Source organism: Annulohypoxylon truncatum, assembly GCF_022578515.1.
Source record: "Annulohypoxylon truncatum strain CBS 140777 unplaced genomic scaffold F4807scaffold_13, whole genome shotgun sequence".
In the NCBI taxonomy this organism is placed as follows: Eukaryota; Fungi; Ascomycota; class Sordariomycetes; order Xylariales; family Hypoxylaceae; genus Annulohypoxylon; species Annulohypoxylon truncatum.
The window spans coordinates 98,057-120,322 of record NW_025953799.1 but is presented as its reverse complement, the minus strand read 5'-3'; the positions used below and the strand labels follow the sequence as shown (position 1 = coordinate 120,322).

The 22,266-nt window shown below is 49.3% G+C and overlaps 10 protein-coding genes across 10 annotated transcripts; 3 read left to right on the top strand and 7 right to left on the bottom strand.

Moving 5' to 3' along the window:
* Positions 1–449: 449 nt before the first annotated feature.
* On the top strand, positions 450–2,067 carry F4807DRAFT_60476 (uncharacterized protein). The gene is made up of 2 exons (XM_048003258.1): positions 450–1,255; positions 1,311–2,067. The coding sequence occupies exons 1-2, from the start codon at positions 614–616 to the stop codon at positions 1,707–1,709; spliced, it is 1,041 nt and encodes a 346-aa protein (XP_047854837.1). The 5' UTR covers positions 450–613; the 3' UTR covers positions 1,710–2,067.
* F4807DRAFT_422879 (ribosomal protein S5 domain 2-type protein) lies at positions 1,234–3,556 on the bottom strand. Its single transcript, XM_047997729.1, has 2 exons — positions 2,630–3,556; positions 1,234–2,524 (listed from the first exon to the last, which is right to left on the bottom strand). The coding sequence occupies exons 1-2, from the start codon at positions 3,158–3,160 to the stop codon at positions 1,883–1,885; spliced, it is 1,173 nt and encodes a 390-aa protein (XP_047854836.1). The 5' UTR covers positions 3,161–3,556; the 3' UTR covers positions 1,234–1,882.
* A 4-nt stretch (positions 3,557–3,560) lies between these two features.
* On the top strand, positions 3,561–5,819 carry F4807DRAFT_422874 (NAD(P)-binding protein). The gene is made up of 5 exons (XM_047997728.1): positions 3,561–4,605; positions 4,737–5,039; positions 5,154–5,337; positions 5,439–5,482; positions 5,544–5,819. Exons 1-5 carry the CDS (start codon positions 4,196–4,198, stop codon positions 5,662–5,664), a joined length of 1,062 nt encoding a protein of 353 aa, XP_047854835.1. The 5' UTR covers positions 3,561–4,195; the 3' UTR covers positions 5,665–5,819.
* F4807DRAFT_422872 (arginine-tRNA-protein transferase) lies at positions 5,820–9,120 on the bottom strand. Its single transcript, XM_047997727.1, has 4 exons — positions 8,382–9,120; positions 7,678–7,725; positions 6,713–7,436; positions 5,820–6,552 (listed from the first exon to the last, which is right to left on the bottom strand). The coding sequence occupies exons 1-4, from the start codon at positions 8,425–8,427 to the stop codon at positions 6,033–6,035; spliced, it is 1,338 nt and encodes a 445-aa protein (XP_047854834.1). The 5' UTR covers positions 8,428–9,120; the 3' UTR covers positions 5,820–6,032.
* A 2,715-nt stretch (positions 9,121–11,835) lies between these two features.
* F4807DRAFT_459689 (NUDIX hydrolase domain-like protein) lies at positions 11,836–12,428 on the top strand (the record flags this gene model as incomplete). The annotated part of the gene is made up of 2 exons (XM_048001407.1): positions 11,836–11,896; positions 12,001–12,428. The coding sequence occupies 2 exons, from the start codon at positions 11,836–11,838 to the stop codon at positions 12,426–12,428; spliced, it is 489 nt and encodes a 162-aa protein (XP_047854833.1).
* A 1,605-nt stretch (positions 12,429–14,033) lies between these two features.
* Positions 14,034–16,669, bottom strand: F4807DRAFT_60104 (uncharacterized protein). The gene is made up of 2 exons (XM_048003256.1): positions 15,572–16,669; positions 14,034–15,509 (listed from the first exon to the last, which is right to left on the bottom strand). Exons 1-2 carry the CDS (start codon positions 16,319–16,321, stop codon positions 14,160–14,162), a joined length of 2,100 nt encoding a protein of 699 aa, XP_047854832.1. The 5' UTR covers positions 16,322–16,669; the 3' UTR covers positions 14,034–14,159.
* Positions 16,670–17,816: 1,147 nt separating this feature from the next.
* Positions 17,817–18,194, bottom strand: F4807DRAFT_459687 (uncharacterized protein; the record flags this gene model as incomplete). Its single annotated transcript, XM_048001406.1, has 1 exon — positions 17,817–18,194. The coding sequence occupies one exon, from the start codon at positions 18,192–18,194 to the stop codon at positions 17,817–17,819; it is 378 nt and encodes a 125-aa protein (XP_047854831.1).
* On the bottom strand, positions 17,974–19,840 carry F4807DRAFT_422823 (glycosyltransferase family 34 protein). Its single transcript, XM_047997726.1, has 3 exons — positions 19,032–19,840; positions 18,549–18,976; positions 17,974–18,486 (listed from the first exon to the last, which is right to left on the bottom strand). Exons 1-3 carry the CDS (start codon positions 19,315–19,317, stop codon positions 18,268–18,270), a joined length of 933 nt encoding a protein of 310 aa, XP_047854830.1. The 5' UTR covers positions 19,318–19,840; the 3' UTR covers positions 17,974–18,267.
* Positions 19,841–22,081, bottom strand: F4807DRAFT_422821 (uncharacterized protein). The gene is made up of 2 exons (XM_047997725.1): positions 20,662–22,081; positions 19,841–20,615 (listed from the first exon to the last, which is right to left on the bottom strand). Exons 1-2 carry the CDS (start codon positions 21,442–21,444, stop codon positions 20,496–20,498), a joined length of 903 nt encoding a protein of 300 aa, XP_047854828.1. The 5' UTR covers positions 21,445–22,081; the 3' UTR covers positions 19,841–20,495.
* Positions 20,042–20,437, bottom strand: F4807DRAFT_60135 (uncharacterized protein). The gene has a single exon (XM_048003257.1). It carries the CDS (start codon positions 20,301–20,303, stop codon positions 20,079–20,081), a length of 225 nt encoding a protein of 74 aa, XP_047854829.1. The 5' UTR covers positions 20,304–20,437; the 3' UTR covers positions 20,042–20,078.
* Positions 22,082–22,266: the final 185 nt, after the last annotated feature.

Here is a 22,266-nt window from a genome sequence, read left to right as displayed (position 1 = left end):
AGAAGTAATACGTTCCCGGGGAAAGCCGGTTTTACAAACACTTGGACGAATATTCCACTGTTCTTTCCTTTCTTCTAGGCTCGATGTACCCACTAAGCCCACTAAACAGCTCACTAAACAGTTTAGTGGGTCATCGATGCGGACGGGAGGAATTTCGGAGTCACAAGCCTAGAAGACTTACGAAAATTTTCGAGGAAACTGACACCAGAATAACGCATGCTTTGTGCCAATTACCTCAATTAACCAATGAACCTTCTTTCCATGAGAATCCATGTCAATCTTAAGGCCTTAAGCCGTTTTGGGTAACTCAAGCGACCGCCACCGACTCCCGATCATTTGGATTGGGAAGGCAAGAGGCTTCACCGGATTGGATCGTAAGAGGTGACCGATGCGAATTTGAATTTCGAAGTTCATGCAAAACGCGCTTAGATCTGCGGTGTATGCCCATTGCTTGCATTGAGACATCGAGACGCGCCTGCATCTTAAGGGACCAATTGGTATACTGTTAGACTGGACTGACTGGACTTGCTACTAATCCTTTAGTGGTGGACTTCTTTCCTAGAGCTTCAATTTCTTTTTACCCCGCGTTAGAACGAAAATTTCAAGTCTCACGATGGCCTCAAAAACGTCATACATCCCGCGATACCTGCTACCTCAATATGGCGCAATATGGCGGACCGTTGCACGTTCCAATGCTTTTACAAGACCCCTAAATGCAGAGCTTGGACAGGTACTAGTGCGTTATGCGTCTAAGACGGCCGCACCGAAAGGAGTACCTCCTAAAGCTGCCTTATTGAAATCGACCGCTGCCAAAGCTGCGAAGCATTCTGCGCCGACGAAACCACCTCCAAAAACCTCACCTCCTAAACCGACTACAGCCCAGCCAGCAACCCCCAAAACTCCTACATCCAAACCGGTACCTACCTCGAGACCGACTCCGGCAGCTTCCGTAACTAAACCGGTCTCGAATTCCGCCACGGCGCCGGAAACCCCGGCTCCTACGGCTAAGCCGATCGCAGCTTCAAAACCTGTAGACCCAACGAAGCCTCTCGTCCTCGAGAAGCCCGAGAGGTTCAACCCCCCATCCCACGGAGCACGGCTCCCGCGCTCGACCCCAAAGCATTATGGCGGGGAGTTATCTGAAGCCGAGTTCCAGGCCCAGAGCGCGAAACAGTATCCTGGTCTACCACCGCCGCCAAATACATGGTCACATTGGTTCCTGAATAATCGGGGTATCCATCTATTCATCACCCTGGTACGTTACATACGCCATCCGCGAATTCCTCAATCTTGATCTAACCTTTTACTAGGGCACCCTTACCTCTCTGGCCCTATACACTTTCATAGCGAACTTCAACGCTAAGTCGCCGTTCGCTGACCTGATTCCGCCCATTTCCGAATTCCCGCGACATCCGTTTCAGTACATCGGGGTAGTTTTCGATGTTATGCGTATGCACGAGGAGCACGAGGCCGCCGTGACAGCCGAGAAGCGCAGGATGCGGGTCGACGACGTAGCCAAGCGGGCCGAGTACCGCAAAGCGCACGGCTTGGACGCCACGCAGGGGTTCTTCGGGAATAGCAGCAGCGGCAGCGGCAGCGGCAAGCCGGTATCTGAACCGGAGACTGTTCCGGTCGTTGTGCCGGAAGCTGCTCCGACTGCCGAATCCACACCGGATGGGAAGCGCAAAAAGTGGTTCGGGATATTTTAGAATAGTGGGCAATATGAGGGGTACCGCAAAAGAAGCAGAAAAGGTTATAGACAGGAAGCAGTAGTTGTTCACGGCCTCCATAGGTGGATGAATCTCTGCTTCGGGACAAGGACAAGGCGTAACCTTGGTTTGATATTGCATTAAAAGTTCATGGTATCGGTAATTGCACGGATCTATCCCAAGTCGACAGCATCTAGACCTTCTAGGACCTCGTCCGCAACGCCCCCCTTCTCCAACACCTTCTGTACCATAGCTCCTAGGACGGCCATCTTAGCCCCTCCCCTCGGTGCCTTCCACACGCCCTCCACGTTATCCGTCTCCGCCGCCCTTGCACCCGGATCCTTCGCCGCCCCCGCGCTCTGACCCCACGCCGCCGCGTTCACCGCGTTCGGCACACCGGGAGCTGTTAGCCGCGAGGGCGGGTCTATTGTTCGTACGGAAAGCAGGCGTAACTGTCTGCTACTTCCCACTTCACCATCCACGTCCATCGCCTCCTGCGACTCGTCCATAGGTGACAATCTCTCTCCTACAGAAACCGCCAGCGCGGTATCCGCAACGGCGAGCTCTTCTTTCGACGGGTCGAATATGATGTTATCGCCCACGGCCATGACCAGCAACGTGACCGGTGGGCGCGAGCTAAGCACGCCGGCTTTTCGCGGGTAGATGAACTGCGAGGCGGCCCAGTCGTCGTCGAACATGGGGTCCTCGTCCGCCTCGGATTTTAACCGGGGCAGACGGGTCGCGAGGAGGGCGAGGTGTGTCGTTAGGCTGAGGAGGGGCAGGGGGTAGGATAGAGGCGGGGAGATGAGGATTATCTAAGATTCGCGGGACGTATATATTAGCCTCAGCTTTAAATACTAGAGAAAAGCTGTTCGGATATAAGGAAAAGACGATGCGAAATATGCGGGAAAAAAACTTACGTCGATGTACAACTTCCAGTGAAACCGCCGGTTGATGCGCAACTTCTGAGTGAACTCGCCGTCGGCTAGCAGCGCCTCGCTCAGCATCGTGGCCAGGAACACGGTGCTGCTGTCGTCGTCGCGGTACCCGGGGATCTCGACCGTGATCTCGACCCAGTCGTTCGAGCCCGCACCACTTCCCCCATCTTTCCCTTCTTCTACTACTTCATTCTCCTCCTCCGCCTGCTCTCTTCCACCACCGCCTTTCTGCTTCCGTCGCAGCTCCTTGTTCTCGTAGAAGTAGTCCAAGTAAGAAACGCGGGCGCGCTTCTCGACCTCGGCTTTCACGCCGACGATGGCCTCGGTGCCGTCCGCGAAGCACACGCGCGCGCTGCCGTTGGCGCCGGGCAGGACCCCGGTCTCGGCCGTCAGCGGCCGGAACTGCGTCGCCGTGCGGCCGTCCGGGCGCACGGGGGGCGTCAGGCGCAGCGTGCTGTGCAGGTAGGCGAGCTCGGCGGGCGAGAGGAGGAGGTGTTGCGTTGTCGAGGACATGGCTGTTTAGGTAGTTTGGCAGGGTGGGATATGTTGGAAGGATGGCAGTCCCGCGGGCTAGATGCGCCGCGGTTTGGATTGAAACTACACAGGTATAGTGTCCCTTATCTGTCGACCCAGGCCTTTTACTAAAGACTTCACTTGCTATCCCCCGACGTTGATGTATCGGATTTCAGTCGCAAGGCTGAGGTGGGAGATTTTTGAGCTGGAGACCAAGTTTGGTAGTTGATTGGCCTAAGCTTATGGTGGGGCAATTTATTTTTGAGAGATCGACGAGGCTAATCGTGGTTCTTATCGATAGTGTATTAGACTAAATATGCCTCTATCCGATTTCCGTCTAGTTACATATCATTATATGATGCAAACTTCGAGCTGAACTTCTCTTCTAGTTCATCATGATATTACGTTCCCTTTGTCTACCTACTCATCTATATTGTAAATCCATACAAAATAGTCCAGGTATCTTCGGATCCATAACGGGGGCAACTACCGAAGAATATACTAGGGGGCTCTCGGAGACAAAACACCACGGGGCAACACAGCGCCGACTCCAGCCCGCGAAGGATGTAGAGCTGTGGATAGCGTCAAAAAGTTGCCGAAATTGGTGACCTCACTTATAGGACATCGGCTCTGGCCTTAGAACTTCAGCTAAGTCTAGCTAAGTGACCAATGTTCTTGTAATAACTGAATAAGCAAGACATGTAGAGAATCTCCGGGTCGAATATGTAAGCAATGTTGATATTCCAAGACATTTACATGTTTAGGGATCTCTAGGTAAAGCTAATAATAGGATTAATCGACATATAAGATGAGGGACAAGACGATGGAGTTTCTTCAAAATAGCCTCAATTTCCTATTTACCCCTTCCCCTATCTGCTTACTCCAACGCCTATCGAGTTGTCTTGTGTAACGTCAGTAGTGCTACGTCATTCGACTATCGTTTATTCTTTTCCAGCATTCCATCAACTAGAATCCCAAACCCCATACCTACGTATACTTCCTTGAGACTCGGGTAGAGAATACTCGTCATACAACATGGCCTTCTCAATACAAAAACTCCTCATCCAGGCTTACATGAAATGGTTCCCAATCCCCCTTCCCCCACCGGACTCCTTCAAGGACCAGACCGTCCTCGTGACGGGAGGAACATCCGGACTAGGGCTCGCAGCCGCGGTACACTTCGTCAATCTAGGCGCCGCTGAGGTCATAATAACGAGTCGTAATTCAGCACGCTCCAAGACAGCCCTCGCAACTATCGAGCGGGAGACGGGAGGTCGCAGTAAAGGCCGCGTCCGGGTGATGGACTTAGACATGAGTCGGTATGCCTCGGTCGTTGCGTTTGCTGAGGAGGTAAAAAAGATCAACCGGGGGAAGGGCGGCATCGACACCGTCGTGCTGAACGCGGGTCTTTCCACCGTGGAGCCTACACGCGGTGAGGAGGGTTGGTAAGACTTCCCAAACTCCAATCCCTTACCCTTTTTTGGACTCTATAAAGATGAGGGAAACGACTGGTCGCAATGCCTGGGTACCTAGGCAGAGAAATGAGCGGGGTTAGCTAATTGGCGAAACAAATCAGGGACCAGAACATCCAAGTCAATACCCTAAGCACGGTACTCCTAGCTCTGCTCCTGCTCCCCTGGATGAAAGCGGAGCGCGCCAACCGTTCGGCTCCCGCGCACTTGGCCGTGGTGGGCTCGGGCCGGCATCTGGAGCCGAATATCCAGGAGTGGAAGGAATGGGCGTCCGAGACCAGCCTCCTGGAGCATTTTAGCAAGCCGGAGAATTGGCCTGGATCGAGCATGATGTACGCGACGACCAAACTGATGGCTCAATATGCGGTCAACGAACTGGTGAAAATGGCATTGGGGCCGGATGGACAGTGAGTGGTTGTTCCATACACTACCCCTATTCACTAAGACCCCCTTCTCCTCCCCCGCCCCCTTTTCCTCCCTACGATGGGTGCTGGTTAACGCTTACAAAAACATCTTGTTAGCCCCGAGGTCATAATTAACACGATGTGCCCGGGACTCGTGGCGTCGGATTTGTCTAGAGATCTAAATAAGATGGGGATCGTTGTCGCTCTCATAGCCCCCATTTTCCTTGGTATCTTCGCTAAGTCGCCGTCGAACGGCGCGAGGACGTACATGGCCGCGTGTTTGACAACGGAGAGCGAACATGTAAGTAGCAACCACCCTCGAATCTCTTCTCAATGGGTGATAAATATGTCCTGGATCATAAGGCCCGTTCAGTTGGTTGACATAATGATTTAACCTCGCAGGGGAAGTTTATCAAGTTCTACAGCTCAGACGCCGACTATCAGGAGTAAGTCTCTTCACTTTCAGGGCTAAACTTGGCATATCAGCATAGCTAACCCGTAGCTTAGAAAGGCAGACGTCGTTATAACCGGCGAGGACGGAAGGGAGATGCAGGCCTTAGTCTGGTCAGAGATGAAGGCTGAATTTACTGCGAAGGTTCCTGAGACAAGGGAAATCTTAAAGTTGTAAGGACGAGTGCTAGGCTATATCAACACACAATCGGGCTTTGCCTTCTTTCTTTTTTCGAGCGATTGTTTAATGTATACATACGGTTTCTACGTATCGTGCGGGTTTAGCAATGTGATCGACCCTTTACGTAGCGCCGAATGCCTCAAGTGTTCCTATATAGTAAATTTTCGCAATCTTATTTCAATCCATCGCTATAGTTGCAGAGCAACTGTTATTATGTAGGTTAAGCTCCATACGCTAGTCTCGCTCTTATAACCCCCTTCAATACAGGAGAACCCAATACTGCTCGCTGGCTATCCTAAACAACATCTCTTTTCAAGGGCATGGCTTCCTCAGTCTCAGCCGGCGTATAATTCGTAGTCTTATTTTCAATGTCTCCTGAAATCCAGGCAGATATCATGCACGAACTCTGGACCAACCGCTGCCACTAGTTCTGCAACCAACGCCTTAGCAGTTCCTTCGCTTGTAATGCTTTCGTTATGCCATTCAAACAGATCTCCCGCATAAATGTAGCCCCGATTAAGGCGCACCGCAATACGATCCAAGTCCATCTGGCTCATTTCCTCAATTGAAGGAATGCCGGGCATGTCACTTTTGAACAGGGGCGATTCTTCGTCGCTATCGCAATCGTCCTCAAGATTCATTTCCTCCTCTGCTCCCCCGGATTCTAATTGCAAAGCTTCTTGCTTCGTGGAGGATTCAGTCTTTGCGATGTTTTCTTCAACCTCTTGGAAATGGAGAAGGCCGTGATCGTCGAATTTCTTGATGATGTCATCGGTGAGTTCCACCCATCCTAGGGTGTCTGGATCGAGAATTTGCTGCGGTGAGAAGTCGATCTTATATTTCATCTTAGGGCATGTGTGGATATAAAAGCCAGGGTACCACCATCTGTTACTTGTCAACATGTATTGCTTAGTTTCAAAGCTCTGCTGTACGTAATCATGTCGCCAACCAATTTATATGTTCTCGTATGAAGATACGTTTGATTACCAAAGGATAAAGACGATTGAATATAATAGAGGGTAAAGAGGTCTCTTTGAGCACGTACCGGTAGCCTCCTTCAATTGCCAGCGCGATCTCTCGTAGAGCCCCCAGCTTTCCGGGGCTGAATCTGTGAATGGATTCATGATATAAAAAGTAGACTGCGCTGACACAGTCTGGAAGAAGGTCCAGGACACCTATCGCTACCAACTGACCGTCAAGTCGGTAACATTGATGAAATGAGCCGAGCTGACGTTCTCGTCCATCCGGCGCCGTAAACTTCTCCCGTCTTATTGGAGAGGAGCAGAGAAACCTCTTGAATCCTTCCCGGGAGATAGACGACGAAGACTCCCGATGGATAATTTTCTGGTAGTTTTCAAAGATGAGAAATTTCTCTTCGGTAAACTCATCAGGCTCTAACGTTACGGTGAAAGTATGGGATGGCTCGGGCGGTTCTTTCAGCAACGACCTCTCAGCTTCATGGATTCTCTCCACTAAATCAAACTCGGTGTCCCGCTTCCGAGCCTGCTCGCGTGACTTCGGATATAAGCGAGCAGCTTCTTTGGCGTAGAAATCGCCTATGATGTACTTGTTGAAGCGGTTGACAGCCTGCCGTTGATCTTTCGTTGGCCGAATACGGCCAGAGTCAAGGCGAATCGTATAATGCGGGCAGCATGCGTCCCGTTGATTTGGTCGATAGAGGAGCGACCCGGACCGCCTCCAACATCGATCCACCAGAGCCTGGTAGCTCGACGGCCTCATAGATGTCGCACGTGCAAAATAGGAGTGGCCTGGAAGGCACAAGTAAGTTAAATTTTGCTCAAATCACGATTGCAAAGTCTAGCATGTGCTTGGCCTGAAAATCCTTGTAAGACGCTACACAAAGTAAAATATTCAACTGATGATACGACAATAACTGGATAATTTACCTGAACCCTCTGAATATCAGTGGTTAGGTAGGTTCGCATACGAAGGCATAAGATCGTGAAGAAATGCTAGCATGGTCGATGTGACACATCCTTTGAGACTGACCGAGACCTTTGCGGCGGCAGTAGCCGCAACTAGATGATTTTCTATAGCCTAGAGAGGATTAGTTGCCGAACCTCTACACATCTGTATCGTGAGTTGTGAAGTCTGGTCTTTCAGCTGAGCTGAGTAAGAGATAGTTGACCTAGAGCGAACATAGGGGTCATCGTCGATCACTTGATCATGCCTGCAGCCAACACCTGATCTGAAAAAGAGGCGGGATGGGAGCATTTCGGAGCACCACGGAAGCGGAAGACATGCGGTGTTAAACCGTTGCTTCCGAGCGAGAATGAATCTGAGGTGGCACGCGATGACACGTCGGCTAGGTAAGAAATGGTGATTGCACGGCCGACAAAGTATGCGCAAGGTAGCGAGATGTTTGGCAGGCTGTGGCTGAATGCCTGGTATTTAATGGTTGCTTGGCATGGGCACCTTCAGTCGCCCTCAGTCGGAGGCGTTGTCGCTTTCACCTAGGTCCCTTACCGGAGCCGTTGCGGCGCTTTTGGAAGCCGCCCAGTGGGCTGGTAGTGGCGCGCCAACGAACCTGACGGAGTGTAGCATTCTCCATAAAACTATATGCAAACTAACTGGCCAACGATAAGGTCGAAATACTGCACGGGTCCGAATGGTTGGTCGAGAAGACGTGAGAGAGCTCAAGCCGGCTTGGGGTACTTTGTGTAGATAGACTTAAAGGCGAAGTTCCAACTCACCAATTGGCGATATATACAAGAATGCATCTTCAGGGGTGGCCTGCATCCTTCAGTAACGCCCCCCGCGCGGTGGCTAGGCTAGGCTAGATTTTTAGATGGTTGAAATGGCTGGATGGTCAGACAGTACGGTATTGCGTAGCGTACTAGGTATGTAGATGGTGCTTGGGTTCGACCGGGATTGAAAGAGTCGGTGTCGAGTCAGACGACGGAGGAATACTGCGTAAGTACAGTGCCCGGTTATCGTAATCTGCGTAGGATATGTACGTATATTCGGTATATCAGTATGGATATTTTAAGAAGTTGAGGTGTCTGCCATCAAAACCCTTGATGTTGGAATTATGGCTTGAGAAAGGTTGCTGTAGCATGGGTGACCTGCATATTGTTTATGTGGCTGTCCAAGTTTAGGTAGTAGGTTAAAGATATCGGGATAATGGAGGCGAAAATAGAAGATATTGGAACTTGATATTCAAAGTTCGGCCAGGTACTACCCAAGTGTGGGTATTTATTCTTTTGGTGGAAGGGTAAAACGCTAAAGATACCTAACGTCACTACATCAAACAGGTGTTAGCTGCAAGTACCTACCTACACACGTTACCTTATTAGCTTGCAGTTTCCTAGGGTAACAGCATCAAGTCACTACTAGGCACTTTAGAGGCTGCATGGTGTTATGCAGGAGCTATGACGAGTTGTGCAACCGAATTCGGTTTCCCGCCTGCTCCTCTAGCTCCTATGAGTAAACCCTATAAGAATGATCAAAGTATGTCAAAGTAAGATTGGTCGAGTGGTACGTGGAAACAGGGCAAGCTGCAAGTATACGAATATAAAGTCTGTCAAGTCTACAGTTACAGTTCCCAAAGCCGGAGGATTTATGTACGTACGGACGCATGTAGGTACTATCACGTAGTCTTAAACAGATGGGATGATTGATCTCCGTCAAACCCAGATGCTACGTCACTGACCCGGTTTGGTTCTATCATGCTGATGGACTTGCTCCTCAACACTTTTTGCCCAGTACTGGCTTTTATCGAGTTGATGATCTTGTCTTAGCCACTTAATACACGTTAGAAACAAGCATATCAACTTAGCATGCATGTCGGTGTCCCCATTCTATACTTACCTAGGTAGCAAGTACTACGATATATAGCAATATTCTCCACGAAGTGGCTTCAATTCGGGAATCGACGGTAGGCTGCAGACGAGGGGCCATATTTACCTTTACATGCCGACCGATACTAGGTAGAAAACAACAGGAATGAGCGCCTCTGAAGAACATTAATGCAACACTACCGTGGGTAAGCTTAAGGGTAACCAACATATATATATATGTGTGTATGATATTGTATACTTATATGTATATTCGAGGTCTCTTGCAAGTACATGTATCCATTTGAGACTTCGAGGCTAAGACGTTTAAGACACTCAAAACTCAAGGGTATGGGTATACACATATAGCTTTCAACCCATAAGATTAGACTTACCCATTCTAATCTCCTCCTATTGCTCTTTCTTTAACGTAAATATGTGAATAACGACCTGCCCTTAGCTACATATAATTAAGGTACAGATGTGGGGTTTGGAAGGAGCGTTGAATATAATTCATCAATCATGTTAAACATCTCAGTGAATGAAGTAAAGAGTTGCAGTTGCAGCATGCAGATAGCGGGGGTGCGGCAAGCCTATCTGGGCTCTCCCATTCCATTTCGAGAAGAAAATTTTTCCTTTCTCTATTTTTGCTCCTCCACTCTCGTGCTTCGTATAATATTAATATTTTATCTCCTTTTCTTTCAACAAATCCTCTACCCAACACGGGCGTTTCGTTAGCTTCGGCCCTTGAGACCCGTAGCCAAAAGTTACTGGGCTTTGGTCCTAGCCTTAGCACTGGCACATGGTTGCTCAGGTGCCCAGGTGGTCTTTGCAGCACGCAATGCCTAGAAATATAGGCGGATAGGCGGTACAATACATACATCCATACCTCAATAAAGGCAGACTGGCTTCAAAATATCCCGCGTATGATCTATACCGAACCACACATGTACATCAACCATCAACCCAAAACACGAAACACAAAGCTCTGGGCACCTGGGCGTGGTTGATCGTTGACATGGTTAAACTAAGTAGGGTAGGTTACCATTAAGCTGTCCTAGCCAAAGCTATGTATGGCTTGCCTTACCTTGTCTTTGTCTTGCCTTGCCTTACCTCACCTGGCATTAGATTCGAAGCTACTTGTATGTTACGTATCGAATGAGATATGTACCTACCTTGGACATGTGGGTGGATGTGCTAGCAGTGAGCACGGTACAGGTTTTAGGGATTTTAGGGTAGGCGCAGGTAGGGACTGGTAAGTATGGGATGTATCCAGGTACCTTCCAGGTAGTCTGGGCCCTGCATCTTACAACCTTACTAAAAAGTAATCGTACCTACCGTTACCTACCGTACTTACCTAGCTCATGCTTTCGCCCTGGTCCGCGGCTCCTCGCTCGTTTCTTAGACTGGGGGCTCCTTTTTTTCTCCCTTCTAAAAAAAGAGGAAGCACTATAAAAACCAACTCTGCCTGCTTTCCCTTGTCGTGCCCCTCCATTTTATTACAGTTATGGCACGAGACTTGCAACGGACGTGCTGGTCCAGCCAGAACAGCAGCCTTTATTGCAGCCTTTATCCTCACTCGTTAGTGGCTTATTCCGAACGTCAACATCGTCCTGGACACCTTACTTCACTTACACCTAGCCCTCGACTTCTTCCTCAGACAAGGAATTGTTCGCTACCTACCTGACCGCTTGCTCTCCTTGTCTGTTTGTCTACTCCCCACAAAAAAAATTCCGCTGCAGAACCAGAAAGAAGTCGGCGTGTGCGACAAGTTCGTCCTACCCTTCCGCTCCTTTGACTGCCTGCAAAAAACCCTCCCCGGATCTGCCGCGCCTCCTTTCCACGCTTCCGTAACGCCTTCGACCCTGCGAGGATAACCCCGAGGTCACACCTGGGTCCGAAAGTGCCTATGTGTATATGTGGACGTACAATTCTGCCAATACCGCTCATTCCATTTTCTTCTTGCTTATTAGGGCCGGATTTCCCTGGGTGCTACAATACCATACATATACCGTATTTGTGTGCATTTGAGCTCTAATTTAAGGAGAAACAACCCCCTGTAGGAAGAGCCAAGTAAGACGGGAAAAGCTAGGCCACTTCACACACACACAACGCCAACATCACGAGAAGACGCGATCATCACACCGCCGCTAATCAACAACACCGACTAATTCTCAGACTACACACGACCATGCAGCTCAACATTCGTCGGTAAACCGCCTTTAGTTCCAGCTCCATCTGGCCGGCACCCTCTACCCAGGATATCCCCTACAACCAAACATCTCAGCTCTCCGTCTCTATCTCCGTCTTATCTACTTCCTAGGTAGAACTGGAACGCACACGCCATTCCTGTCCCTCTATGATCTCTAAAATGGCGTCCGGCTCGTCAAATAACCGCACAATGGAGTCTCGTACTGGTAGAAGCAAACAACGTAAGTTTTGTCACGCTTCTTGACCGATTTGTCTTGATTTGTTCTTGTGGCGCGACAGTTCTGAACCGCCTACCCCGTAGACCAACTGACCCTTAAATTCCCAGGCTACAACGCAAAAGGCGAACGACTAGTGGCCGGAGTGGTGCCTCTCACGGAGGACAGGCTATACGTCTTGCTCATCCAATCGACTAGGAGAAAAGGCTGGGTTATTCCCAAGGGAGGCTGGGAATCAGACGAAGAATGTACGGAGGCTGCCGAACGCGAAGCTTGGGAAGAAGCCGGGATAGTTATCCGTATCGACTATGACCTCGGCGAGGTCGTTGACTCGCGGCCACCTAAAAAGCTATCCAAGGATGCGCCTAAGGCATTATACCGCTTTTACGAAGCCACTGTCCTCACAGAGGAAAGCAACTGGCCCGAGAAGCATAAGAGGGAACGCCAGTGGTTTACGTATTCCCAAGCGAAGGAGGCCCTCTCCGATCGGCCAGAGCTTTTACAGGCTCTTGAGCTATCTACTATGCATAGAACCTAACAATCCGAGTGCTTAAAGGAACCGTATTCAGAAAAGGCTCTATTCGCCTTCTTTCGACGCTCTTCGTCGCCCGATATACGGGTCAGCACTTATCTTTTTCTCTTCTCTCCAATCGATTTATTCGATCCCAGTCCGTTCTGGGGAAACTGCATAGACTAGGGTCCCGGAGTTATTGGTATCTCCCCTCGAGATATTCATTTCCATCGTGTGGCATTGCAATATTATCTCTAGTGCCCATTATTTCTAACCTACTTAGGGAGAAGAACCCAGGTCAAGATGACGAACATTGGCATCGCTAATATTACATTCCTCCCTGCTCTTCGTTGATATTCTCTAATGAAAAGAAGGCATATCGAGCTTGCATAAAACTAGGCGTTGTTGGCAGCACGGGATAGAAGTTGTTGAAATCAAGTTTGGTCGGCAGCGGGCATCACATATACACCTTAGTTGGTCGGGCGTCAAAATCGGTACATCTACAGAACAAGGTAGTACCAAGGAGAAGTTTTCAAGCTTCTCGAAATATTCCACAAAGACCGGGGCGATTTACCGCCACGCTTCCCCATTCCCCAAGCTGATATGCGTGGTGAATACCTACGTAAAAAAAAACGTGTGCAGCTGGATCTTTTTCCTGCATGTCAGTACGTGCTTGCATTAGCAGGTGACATGCAATAAGGGGTCAGATGAGGATCGCGTGTCCCGTAATCCCATGCAAATAGTCCGTGGAGCACGCACTCAATTTCCGTATTCTTCTACCGAGTTCCTTTTCTAGGAGACGGGCCGGCCAGTCGGTACTTGCTCGGTTTGGGGGGTGCTGCCAATAAACAATCCCCTTATCGTGGACGACCGGCCAAAGTAACTAGGTAATGACTCATGATATGTAAACATGTCTCTATTCCCACGAACCAACCACTCCGGGGTAGGGGGGTATTTCGACCGGCGTAGATGTATGTAAGACTATAGTATACCACATAGTAGCAGAATCGGGGGTCCCGAGGCTTCCCGCTAATCTGATATGTCGCCGGGAGGATCGTGCCGAACGTCGGTGCGTGGCATTTATGAATATGTTGGATACGGTACTAGGTAGTTCGAGTAGGGGGTCACATGGTACAATATAAATAAAGTTGGCCACGGCTGGGTTGGGTGTGTAGCCTGCCTACTAGCTATTAATGGAACTATCATGCCTGCAATTATCCGGATGAATTCTTGTCACGTATCGTGTCTTATATCTTGCATCTATCTGGGGTTCTGTTTTTTGCATTGGATTATACGGGATTACGAGGAACCGGCCAAGCAGGATAGGTGGCTAATAAGAGCGGGAGTGAAATATGCTTGGCTTTCCAAGCTATACATGCACGTATCAACCTCGAAGGCTTCCAAGTTGTTTCTCGACCAGGTACTTTACCACCAATACTACTACAAACGCGCGCTAAACACAGACAAACCCGAGCGGTTAAATGCAAGAAAAGTATTTAGACACTAATTCGATATGGTATTCCAGTTCCAGCCACGATTACTTGAGGTATCTCTTCCCCTTCCCCTTCTCCCGCCAGCCTTTAACCCTCTTGTCTTCCCATCTCTTTCTTTTCCTATCCCACATGTCCTTCCTATTACTTCTAGAACCATGGATGTGTGGTATCCTCCCACAAATTACATACCTATACTAACATTCTTCCATTATGTCCCGATCTCAACCTCCTCGATCCGTCCATCTACCCAACCCAGCCTGACGAGCTAGCTGTTCCCAAAAGGCCAATTTGGACCCCTTGTCTCCCTCTTCTCGGGTTCAGAGACGTCTTTGCTCATCCTCGTGCTATTCCTATCACTGTCGACCTCGTCCAACTCCCTCTTTCTCCGCTCCGCCTCCTCTCTCAGCCGCGCCGTAACCCCGTTTAGTCCTGAGCGACCCCTATTAATAATAGCCTCCGCCGCCGAACCTCTTGGGGGACCGTCACGAACACGTGGGAACGTGGCAAAGCTGGTTGGGCCCGCGTTCTTGGGGCGCCGAGGTGGGGATTGACTACCCACGCTCTCGGGACTCGTGGTGTTTGTACGCAAGGAGGCCGTGTTGGTGTTGCGCATCGAAGATACGGTTGCGGAACGAGAGCGTCGCCAGGCTCCCGTAGCCGGCGAGGGCTCGGCCGACTCGATGTCGCTGCTGTCGCGGAATCGGAGACGTTGCTGACTGGTCATTGTGTTCATAGTATACGCAGTACTCGCCGTCCCACTGCGCTTTATCGGGGCTGGCTCCGGCTCTGGGTCTTCAGGTGTTTCCGAGTTTCGGACAGCACGAACGGCTGCTGGTGGCGGCTCCGCAAGTTGAGGTTCTACAGGCGATAGAGACTCGACGGGTTGCGGTTGCGCCTGTACTGGAACAGGTACCGTCACCGCCACCGGTACCGGTACTCGTGCTAGCACCGATGCCACTGGTGCTGTCGACACCTGCGCAGGGAGAGGTGGCGGCGGGGAAGCTAATGGACTTAACAGGGCCTTCTCGTCTTCCTCATTAGCCTTGCCTTTATTACTGCCTACTCTGATAAGCCGTACGCTTGTGGCACTCTTCACGCTATTCTCCTTCTGCAGCCGGAAGCTAGTTGGTGAGACGCCATAGACGTCATCGTTGGAGCTATTAGAGGGCCCTGCGAAGGCACCATCTCTACTGCCGTCTCTGGGACTATAGTTGCTCCTCGCAAACCCAATATCGCTAAAGCTCGGGCTTGCTTCGTTGGTTTTCTTCTTGAGGAAGGGACTTAGGCCCAGGTCCGGAAGTTTGAACTTGTCCATTGGATAACCCGTCCCACCACCGAATGGTGTGAAGCGAAGGCTGGGACTTGCTATCGATCCACGAACAGCAACCGGTTTTTCATATGGCGTACCATATTGTTGTTTTTCGTTATTAGGATTTATTGCTCTGACCAAGGGTTCGCCACTACGCCGCTTCTTGCGTCGATACCGGGCAACGAAGTACGAAGCGATGGCAGTAAGTATAGCAGTGCCGACGACTGACGCCGTAACAATTATGGCAACGTTTGTGCCCGAAACCGAGTTTGATTGCACCTGCGAAACAATAGAATTTGCGTCGCCCTGTTATCTTATGTCAGTTGATCATGATAGAATCCATGAGGGTCGAAAAGATCGGAACACACCCTTATGCCGCTTGCGTCGGCCCTTGCCTCTTGGATTTGACTGGCGGCTATATTTACTGCATTTGACGCGCTCGAGCTTGCTTCTGCCCGAGCGGCACTTATAGCGCTATTTGCGCTGCTCTGGGCACTAGCTAAGTTGGATGAGATACGGCTACTCATGCTTGATAGTGATCGCGAAAGGTCGTCGCTCGCGCGAGCACTGGCCGCGGAGAGGGCGCTCGAGGCCGACGATATAGTCTGCGACAATTGCCGGTTAGCATCGTCGGCATTCTGATTAGCAGACCGGACCGCTTGGTCGGCGGACTGTCGAACGGACTGTGCGGATTGAGATACAAGACTCATGGCCGAAGATGCGCTCGACGAGACGGATGATAGTGCTTGAGTCGCGGATTGCGAAAGCGACTGAAGCTGCTGCGAGAGCGCCTGGACTTGGCCATCGTCCTGACGCTTTTGCGGTTGCGCTGTCGGCTGGGGCGTCGTTAAGGCTGGAGCCGCCTGTTCTTTTGGGTCCCTTCTCGTCGAGTCCGGTATCCTCTCTACTATGAGTCTCCCGACTGTACTGTCCTTTTCGACCACAACATGTTCAAAGTTATTCCATAAAAATGGCTCTTCCCCCCGTGGCGCTTGCGCCACCTTCTGTGGTGACGACCCAGCATCCCCCCGGACCCCTCCAACATCCTCCGTGGCCCATATCCCTATCGTGCCCAGCGCGATTAATAAAGAGCACTGCAAGAGCCTGCTCTGCTGCATCGTTCACGAGCCCATAACGAGTGACTAGAAGCAGAAAATGTCGCTAGGACGATGTCATCAAGACAGAAAAGAAGGTGAAAGAAGGAAGAGAAAAGATTGATGGACTCGGTTGAAACGAGAATCAAGAGAACCAATGTCCAAGCACATGACGGCTGATGGGCACGAACGACAGCTCTTCCCGCTGCCATCTTTGCTCATCCGCCAGGGCCGAGCTACCATGTTGAAAAAACGTGTTCGTTCATGCGATGGGTAGTTGGCGAACCATTGGCGTTGAGTCTGAACCGGGAAACTTGACATTGAGGCCCCTACAAATGCTCAAAATCGTAAACCGGGCTGACCGGGGTATGTATGATCTGCTCAGCTGGCCCAGTCACTCCCCAACCTAGTTTGGGTCAACTGTGTGATCTACGATCAGAAACGAGTTAAAAGGCTGCTGACTAGCTAGACTACGTCCGCTCGAGAGATCTAGGTGAGCCGCATTGAAATCGAGTCCGGATTTGGGCAAGCCGGCATCTTTGCGAACCTGTGACTTGTGACACCATTTGAAGGTGCCTTGTGATTCGTGGTGGTAACCAGGTAACTCATGCTCGACGAACAATTACAATTATGAGGGCTTATTTGTTATCTTGTTTCTAGGTCGACCCGATCTGCGTGAGAAGTTTGAATTGCTATTTGAAGAAGTTGTTTATGGCAAATGCTAAGAAAGAGCGTTTAGTTTCTACCTAAGTTTCCGAAATATAATTGAACTTTCTATGATACCTAGTATAAATGCGACATATCTACATATACCACTTGCAATATACGGATACATGGATATATGCATGTCCCCCTCGGCTGGTTCCCTCTCGGTAACGGTCAATACCGATAGCTGGGGAATGTTTAAAGTTAAATGCTACCATTCATCTGGCATCAAGATTTAGTTAGCACTTTGATACTTGACATACCTAAATTCATCCAATACCCCGTCTTGTGATATTTCAGACGAATTCATTTGAGATGGCACTTAGCCTCTTCCGTGCTCTGAAGCCGCATACAATGTGGCACCACGCAGCACGACTACGTAGTAAGAGCAGGGTACGCTGGTAATGGCTGAAACGTACGGTCGTCCTCAGCCATCCCTTTATCACCGGAAGGCGTAGAGCCGGATAGATATTGTCTCTCGCCTAAGAAAAAAGAAAGTTAAAGGCTCATATAGGTGGCTGTGATACTGTAGTTTTTTCACAGCCAATCGGAAGAGTTCCCCAGAGAGTATTGTACCTACTTGTGATGATTGAGCCAAGATGTCGCCGCATCCTCAGGGAGGGGGGGAATATGAAGATGATTGGCAACCCTCGTAGATCTTGGGCACGTGCTAGTATTTGAGCGGAAGAGCCCCTCAAAGGTGGTAGACAGTGTGTTTGGGAGGAACGACGTGCATACCAACTATGGCATATCGTGTATCTGTCAGTCACACCAACCCTCCAATGTGTCAATGTATCTACTTTTGAATAGTTTCTTATTTGGCAGCCTGCCACGGTGCTATCAACCACCACCAATATCCGTCAATTCCAATCCTGAGTCGTTTACAGATAGCCTGCCAAGTCCGCGAAATGTGTTCGTGTATGAGCGGCATACGATGAATAGACACCAGGTTGATGGCCCCAACATCGCCAAGGATCCCATTCATCAGTCCCAGTTTGAGAGAAATAATACATCCAGCATCGTCGAAGCGCACAAATAACGCGGTAGTCTCCAAACCATCAAAACACCCATGTAAATGCCGAGTCCTTCTAGTGTTGATAGAGGACCATAGAACAACCGATTCTAAAGCATCCGCGTGCTCCTTGAACGCCCATAAAACCATTAATGCGGCAGCTCCCAGTTTCGTCGCCATCGCGGCATTGGGAGTTCAGTGTTTGCGTCGAAACAGCCCTTGTCATTACACATTATTGAGTGTATGTATTTCCTCATGACCTAGAGAAGGACGTTCGCCATTGTTGCGAAAACCGCTCGGCCTCCTTGGCACAACTCTTGTCTCCCGTATCTGAGCAGTGGGCAAATACAACGGCAATATCACCGTCTTTGTATTGCGCGCCATGGTCATTGCTATTGTAGGCATTAATGATGTGTTGAGGAATGATCGCCAACTTTGACAAAATCGTCGGATGCCATTGAACAATATGCTCCTGGTATCTGTTAGAATTCCCTTCTTATGTAAGATAGATGTCAGCAGCGGCGTGGAACCTACCAAAGCATGAGTCTCCGCTTTCTGGAAGTTGTAGCTTCGATATAACGGATCAAACCAGGTATCGAGGAAGAACTTTGCCCATTCGCCGTTTTTTATCACAAAACTTCCCGAAGCAAGACCTTCTTTGTCTTGTGACATGACAAACTCAATATCACTTCCCTTGATATGCGAGAATGTCTTAATGATGCTATCCGGTGGAACCACTGGAAGGTCCTTCAGCATGTTGGCTTCAAGTTTGCTGGCGCTCATGACGTAGTCTTCCACCTTGAGATTTGGGTTCATAATGAACGCGTTCTGGTCAAGGTACCACATGTATTTGCAGTCGGGATATTTCGTGATCGCGTGGCGCATTGCCACGACCTTTGACCAGGACGCAGGTGCCCCATTGAGGTCGTAGTCGCCTACTTTGGCAAGTAATGTGCCGTATCCTATTCGATAATTAGAGAAGAAAGTCCCGGATCTTCAACCTGTAGTTTATCATACCATGCTTTTCCGCATATTGCATCCTATTCTCCCTAATATTCTTGTGATATGCGGAATTATCACTCCCTTCATCGAACACGGTAACTAGTACGACCGCCGGTTTTCCTGATATCGTGTGCTTCGTGTGTTTTGAGCTGCCCGAAAATAGCCATATCAATCCGATAATGATTAGTCCGAACAAAGCAATCGGTCGTAGATGGCTCCTTCGTATTCTCGGTATTCGGGAGGAACGAGGCAAGTAAGGTGGAGGATTCGAACTCTTCCGAGGAGGATAAGCGTAATGCATAATGGATGTCGATTAAGAGAGTGACCTCTCTTAGGATCGTCAGAAAATGAATAAACGTAGAGAGTGTCGGTTAGTTCGCAGATCCGTGGGCTGCTATTAAATTACGGCGTGTGGCAGCAGAGGTCAAGTCCTCTACCCTGATTACGATCGATATCTTGCCCAACTAATAAAAACACGACGACCAAAGGACGCAATTCAAACAGACAACCTCAAGCTATCTGATCAACGAGTGGTTGAGACAAAAAGCGAGCGGTTTGCCCCAATGTCTTGACGTGAGGGACGTGGCCACCTTGGCGCAAATTTGGCACGACGATGTGGTATGTACGGCGTAAAGCACGACAAAGAGGTGATAAGCGAAAGTTGGTTGCGATGATTAGGACTTCGGATGACTGACGGTTTCGAGTGGCATCAAAGTCACCTGAGAAGCTGACAATCAATGACTAAAGGCAAGATAAGTATTAATAGCCGTCGTGTTTGACATGTCGCAAAAAAACCATGTGCACCGCAAGCCCATCGCCAAATTACGGGAAACTCATTTTTGGCTACTTTTTAATTGACCTAAAGCTAAAGTGGCCTGGCCACCCCTGTTGGCCTGGAACGTGCAGAACATTGAACCTCGCGGTCAGTGGTCCCGACCGTTTGACCCCGGGTCGCTTAGCTAATCAAACTAACCTATTCCATCCCTGAATGTATCCATGTACCTTATCAAGTGCCTAAAGGAGAAGGTCCTCAACAGACCCTCAACCAATCAGGCTTCACAATCACTGGGTTAGGGGGGATAATAACGACGTGAGGCTTAGAAGATCGTCTATGGAAGATCGTCTGTATCGAAATAGCCAAACCACACCTCCATATAAAGACCATTGGAATATGGGGAAAGGGTAGTTGAGTCGAATGAGCTCAAAAAGAGCCAATGACGTAAGGCGAGAGATCCGACGTCCTTGCACAAGTCCGCGTACGAATAAGAGCAAGACGCCCAAACTCATCAGATAAGTAGCAAGGTATCAATCTTTGCACACAGACTAGTTGACAAGAAACGGAAGAGCAACTTCAAGGCAACTTAAGAGTGTGCAAGTTCATCGTAATATCGTAATTGGTACAATTCGAAAATTCGGCAAAATGGCAAAACGAACAATATCATGCTTCAAAATCATAGGGCTGTCAATTTCGTTTCGGGACTAATCGTCTTCGTCATCACTATCATCATCGTCATTGTTGTCGCTCTGAACATTCAGAATCCTTTGACTCGCTCTGTCAAGGGTCCTCTCGGTCCACTTTCGCGTGGCCTTCCAAACCGTCTGAAATTGTCAGCAGTATACTAATGCAGCCAAAGATGAAACTTACAAATAAAAACGTGCCGACGCCGATGAGAACAAGAATCAGGTTGATATTCTCCATTCGTTCACGTCCGGTTCCTGCACGACGGCCTCCTCCGCCTATTATGCCACTGGTTCGTAAATTCCACCATTGCCAGGGGCTCATAACGAGAAAGGCCTTGACGAAGCCAAGCAACCCAAGCGAGAAAAGTCCCTTCATAAAGTGAAGAGGCCAGCCTAGGTCGCCCAATATATCATCATCGTCGTCTAGACTGACATGACCAGTCGTAACTGATTCTGCTATTGTGCCGACGGGATCGAGCCACAGGTTGAGAATAGGATCGGCTATAAAACCAAGTAAGAATATAGTGATCACGAGTATGAGTATTGTAAGTCCAAGGGTGACAATTGGGCTTCGGATTCGCTGGGCCCAGGTCATTCGTTCCATTCTATATTGGTACAAGCATCGGTTGCATTTGAAAGCATTTGGGTTCTCATTCATCCAAAGCTTCAAACAACCCTCGTGGACATATTTGACGCTGCCCTTGCACCTGCACGGGTTGATGAGTCGGTCTCCATTCTCGGATATATAGGATCTTTTTGGTCGCCGATTTCGAATACCGTCTAAGAAACCCGTATCTTCGTATGTCGGTTCTACTTCGTCGTGGCAGATCCAGCACATTCGTACATGCTTTTTCGACTCGCTCGCCTTCGGTTCAGCATTTGGATCAGGGCGTCGTTCTGTTCGCTCCGATCTTCCGGGATAATCGTTTCCCGTAGCATTTCCAAAGTAAGAGTGGGAGTCGGTCATATTGGCGACGGGTTCTTTCTCAGACGATGTTGAGTTTTCGTTGGTGTGCTTTAGGAAGAGCAGTAGCTGCGATAAGAATTCGACCGCTGATGTTGTTGCTTAAGAGTACCTCACTGGACATACAGCTAAAACGATTGAAGGAATACGCGAAACATATATAATAAAAACCGAGCATCCCACTCAGAATCTCACCATTGTAGTAGAACCTAGAAATCTATAATTAGAACCACCTAGGTATTGTTCGACGTTCAATACAAAGCGTGTGCTAAGTTGAATAGAGGGTTCAAGCTGATATTGGTCAAAGACTTGACTTGACATAAACAATAAACAATAGGAAACAAAGGTTTGTGTGAAGCGTTGGGAGTCTCCGGACGAAAGTGCAGGCTGCCGTAGGAAGAATCACACTGTGTCGCTATACGGAGTATTGAGCTGTCAACCCATGGAAGCTCGATTCTCTCTTAACCCGGATTTGGTACACTGAGTGTCATTAAAAACTGTTTCGTGGGCCAACATTGGAATACGCAGTATATTCCAGCATGCTCGACGCCTTTGACTCCAACGATGTCTAATGAGCAAACTTATGTTAACGTGTGCTTTCTTCGAGGATCCCGGCTGGAGCTGCCAATTTTTCCAGTCTGTGATTGGAAGTTAAAGTGGCGTAAAATTGTCCTCCGGGAATATTATGTACCTAATGGAAGTAACCCGCTTAGCTTTCTTAGTGCCGGAGTACTGATAATCCGCTTTAGCCGTTGAGACGCATACACAGAGGCCTAAGTACCAAGGTACCTGGTAGGTGCGACACAATTGCGTTGAAGCTCACCC

Excerpts from the sequence above, each read along its gene's own strand:
- F4807DRAFT_422879 (XM_047997729.1), bottom strand. The coding sequence starts at position 3,160 with ATGTCCTCGACAACGCAACACCTCCTCCTCTCGCCCGCCGAGCTCGCC. Across the intron at positions 2,525-2,629 it reads ACTGGAAGTTGTACATCGAC|ATAATCCTCATCTCCCCGCC; the intron begins GTAAGTTTTTTT and ends CGCGAATCTTAG.
- F4807DRAFT_60104 (XM_048003256.1), bottom strand. The coding sequence starts at position 16,321 with ATGCAGCAGAGCAGGCTCTTGCAGTGCTCTTTATTAATCGCGCTGGGC. Across the intron at positions 15,510-15,571 it reads CCGACGCAAGCGGCATAAGG|GGCGACGCAAATTCTATTGT; the intron begins GTGTGTTCCGAT and ends ATAAGATAACAG.
- F4807DRAFT_60476 (XM_048003258.1), top strand. The coding sequence starts at position 614 with ATGGCCTCAAAAACGTCATACATCCCGCGATACCTGCTACCTCAATAT. Across the intron at positions 1,256-1,310 it reads TCCATCTATTCATCACCCTG|GGCACCCTTACCTCTCTGGC; the intron begins GTACGTTACATA and ends ACCTTTTACTAG.
- F4807DRAFT_422874 (XM_047997728.1), top strand. The coding sequence starts at position 4,196 with ATGGCCTTCTCAATACAAAAACTCCTCATCCAGGCTTACATGAAATGG. Across the intron at positions 5,040-5,153 it reads GCATTGGGGCCGGATGGACA|CCCCGAGGTCATAATTAACA; the intron begins GTGAGTGGTTGT and ends ACATCTTGTTAG. Across the intron at positions 5,483-5,543 it reads TCAGACGCCGACTATCAGGA|AAAGGCAGACGTCGTTATAA; the intron begins GTAAGTCTCTTC and ends CCCGTAGCTTAG.
- F4807DRAFT_422872 (XM_047997727.1), bottom strand. The coding sequence starts at position 8,427 with ATGCAGGCCACCCCTGAAGATGCATTCTTGTATATATCGCCAATTG. Across the intron at positions 7,726-8,381 it reads CTTGTATATATCGCCAATTG|GCTATAGAAAATCATCTAGT; the intron begins GTGAGTTGGAAC and ends AATCCTCTCTAG. Across the intron at positions 7,437-7,677 it reads CTGCCGCCGCAAAGGTCTCG|GCCACTCCTATTTTGCACGT; the intron begins GTCAGTCTCAAA and ends TGTGCCTTCCAG.
- F4807DRAFT_60135 (XM_048003257.1), bottom strand. The coding sequence starts at position 20,303 with ATGAGTTTGGGCGTCTTGCTCTTATTCGTACGCGGACTTGTGCAAGGA.
- F4807DRAFT_422823 (XM_047997726.1), bottom strand. The coding sequence starts at position 19,317 with ATGCATTACGCTTATCCTCCTCGGAAGAGTTCGAATCCTCCACCTTAC. Across the intron at positions 18,977-19,031 it reads GCAATATGCGGAAAAGCATG|GATACGGCACATTACTTGCC; the intron begins GTATGATAAACT and ends ATTATCGAATAG. Across the intron at positions 18,487-18,548 it reads AAGCGGAGACTCATGCTTTG|GAGCATATTGTTCAATGGCA; the intron begins GTAGGTTCCACG and ends AACAGATACCAG.
- F4807DRAFT_422821 (XM_047997725.1), bottom strand. The coding sequence starts at position 21,444 with ATGACCGACTCCCACTCTTACTTTGGAAATGCTACGGGAAACGATTAT. Across the intron at positions 20,616-20,661 it reads GCGTCGGCACGTTTTTATTT|ACGGTTTGGAAGGCCACGCG; the intron begins GTAAGTTTCATC and ends TGACAATTTCAG.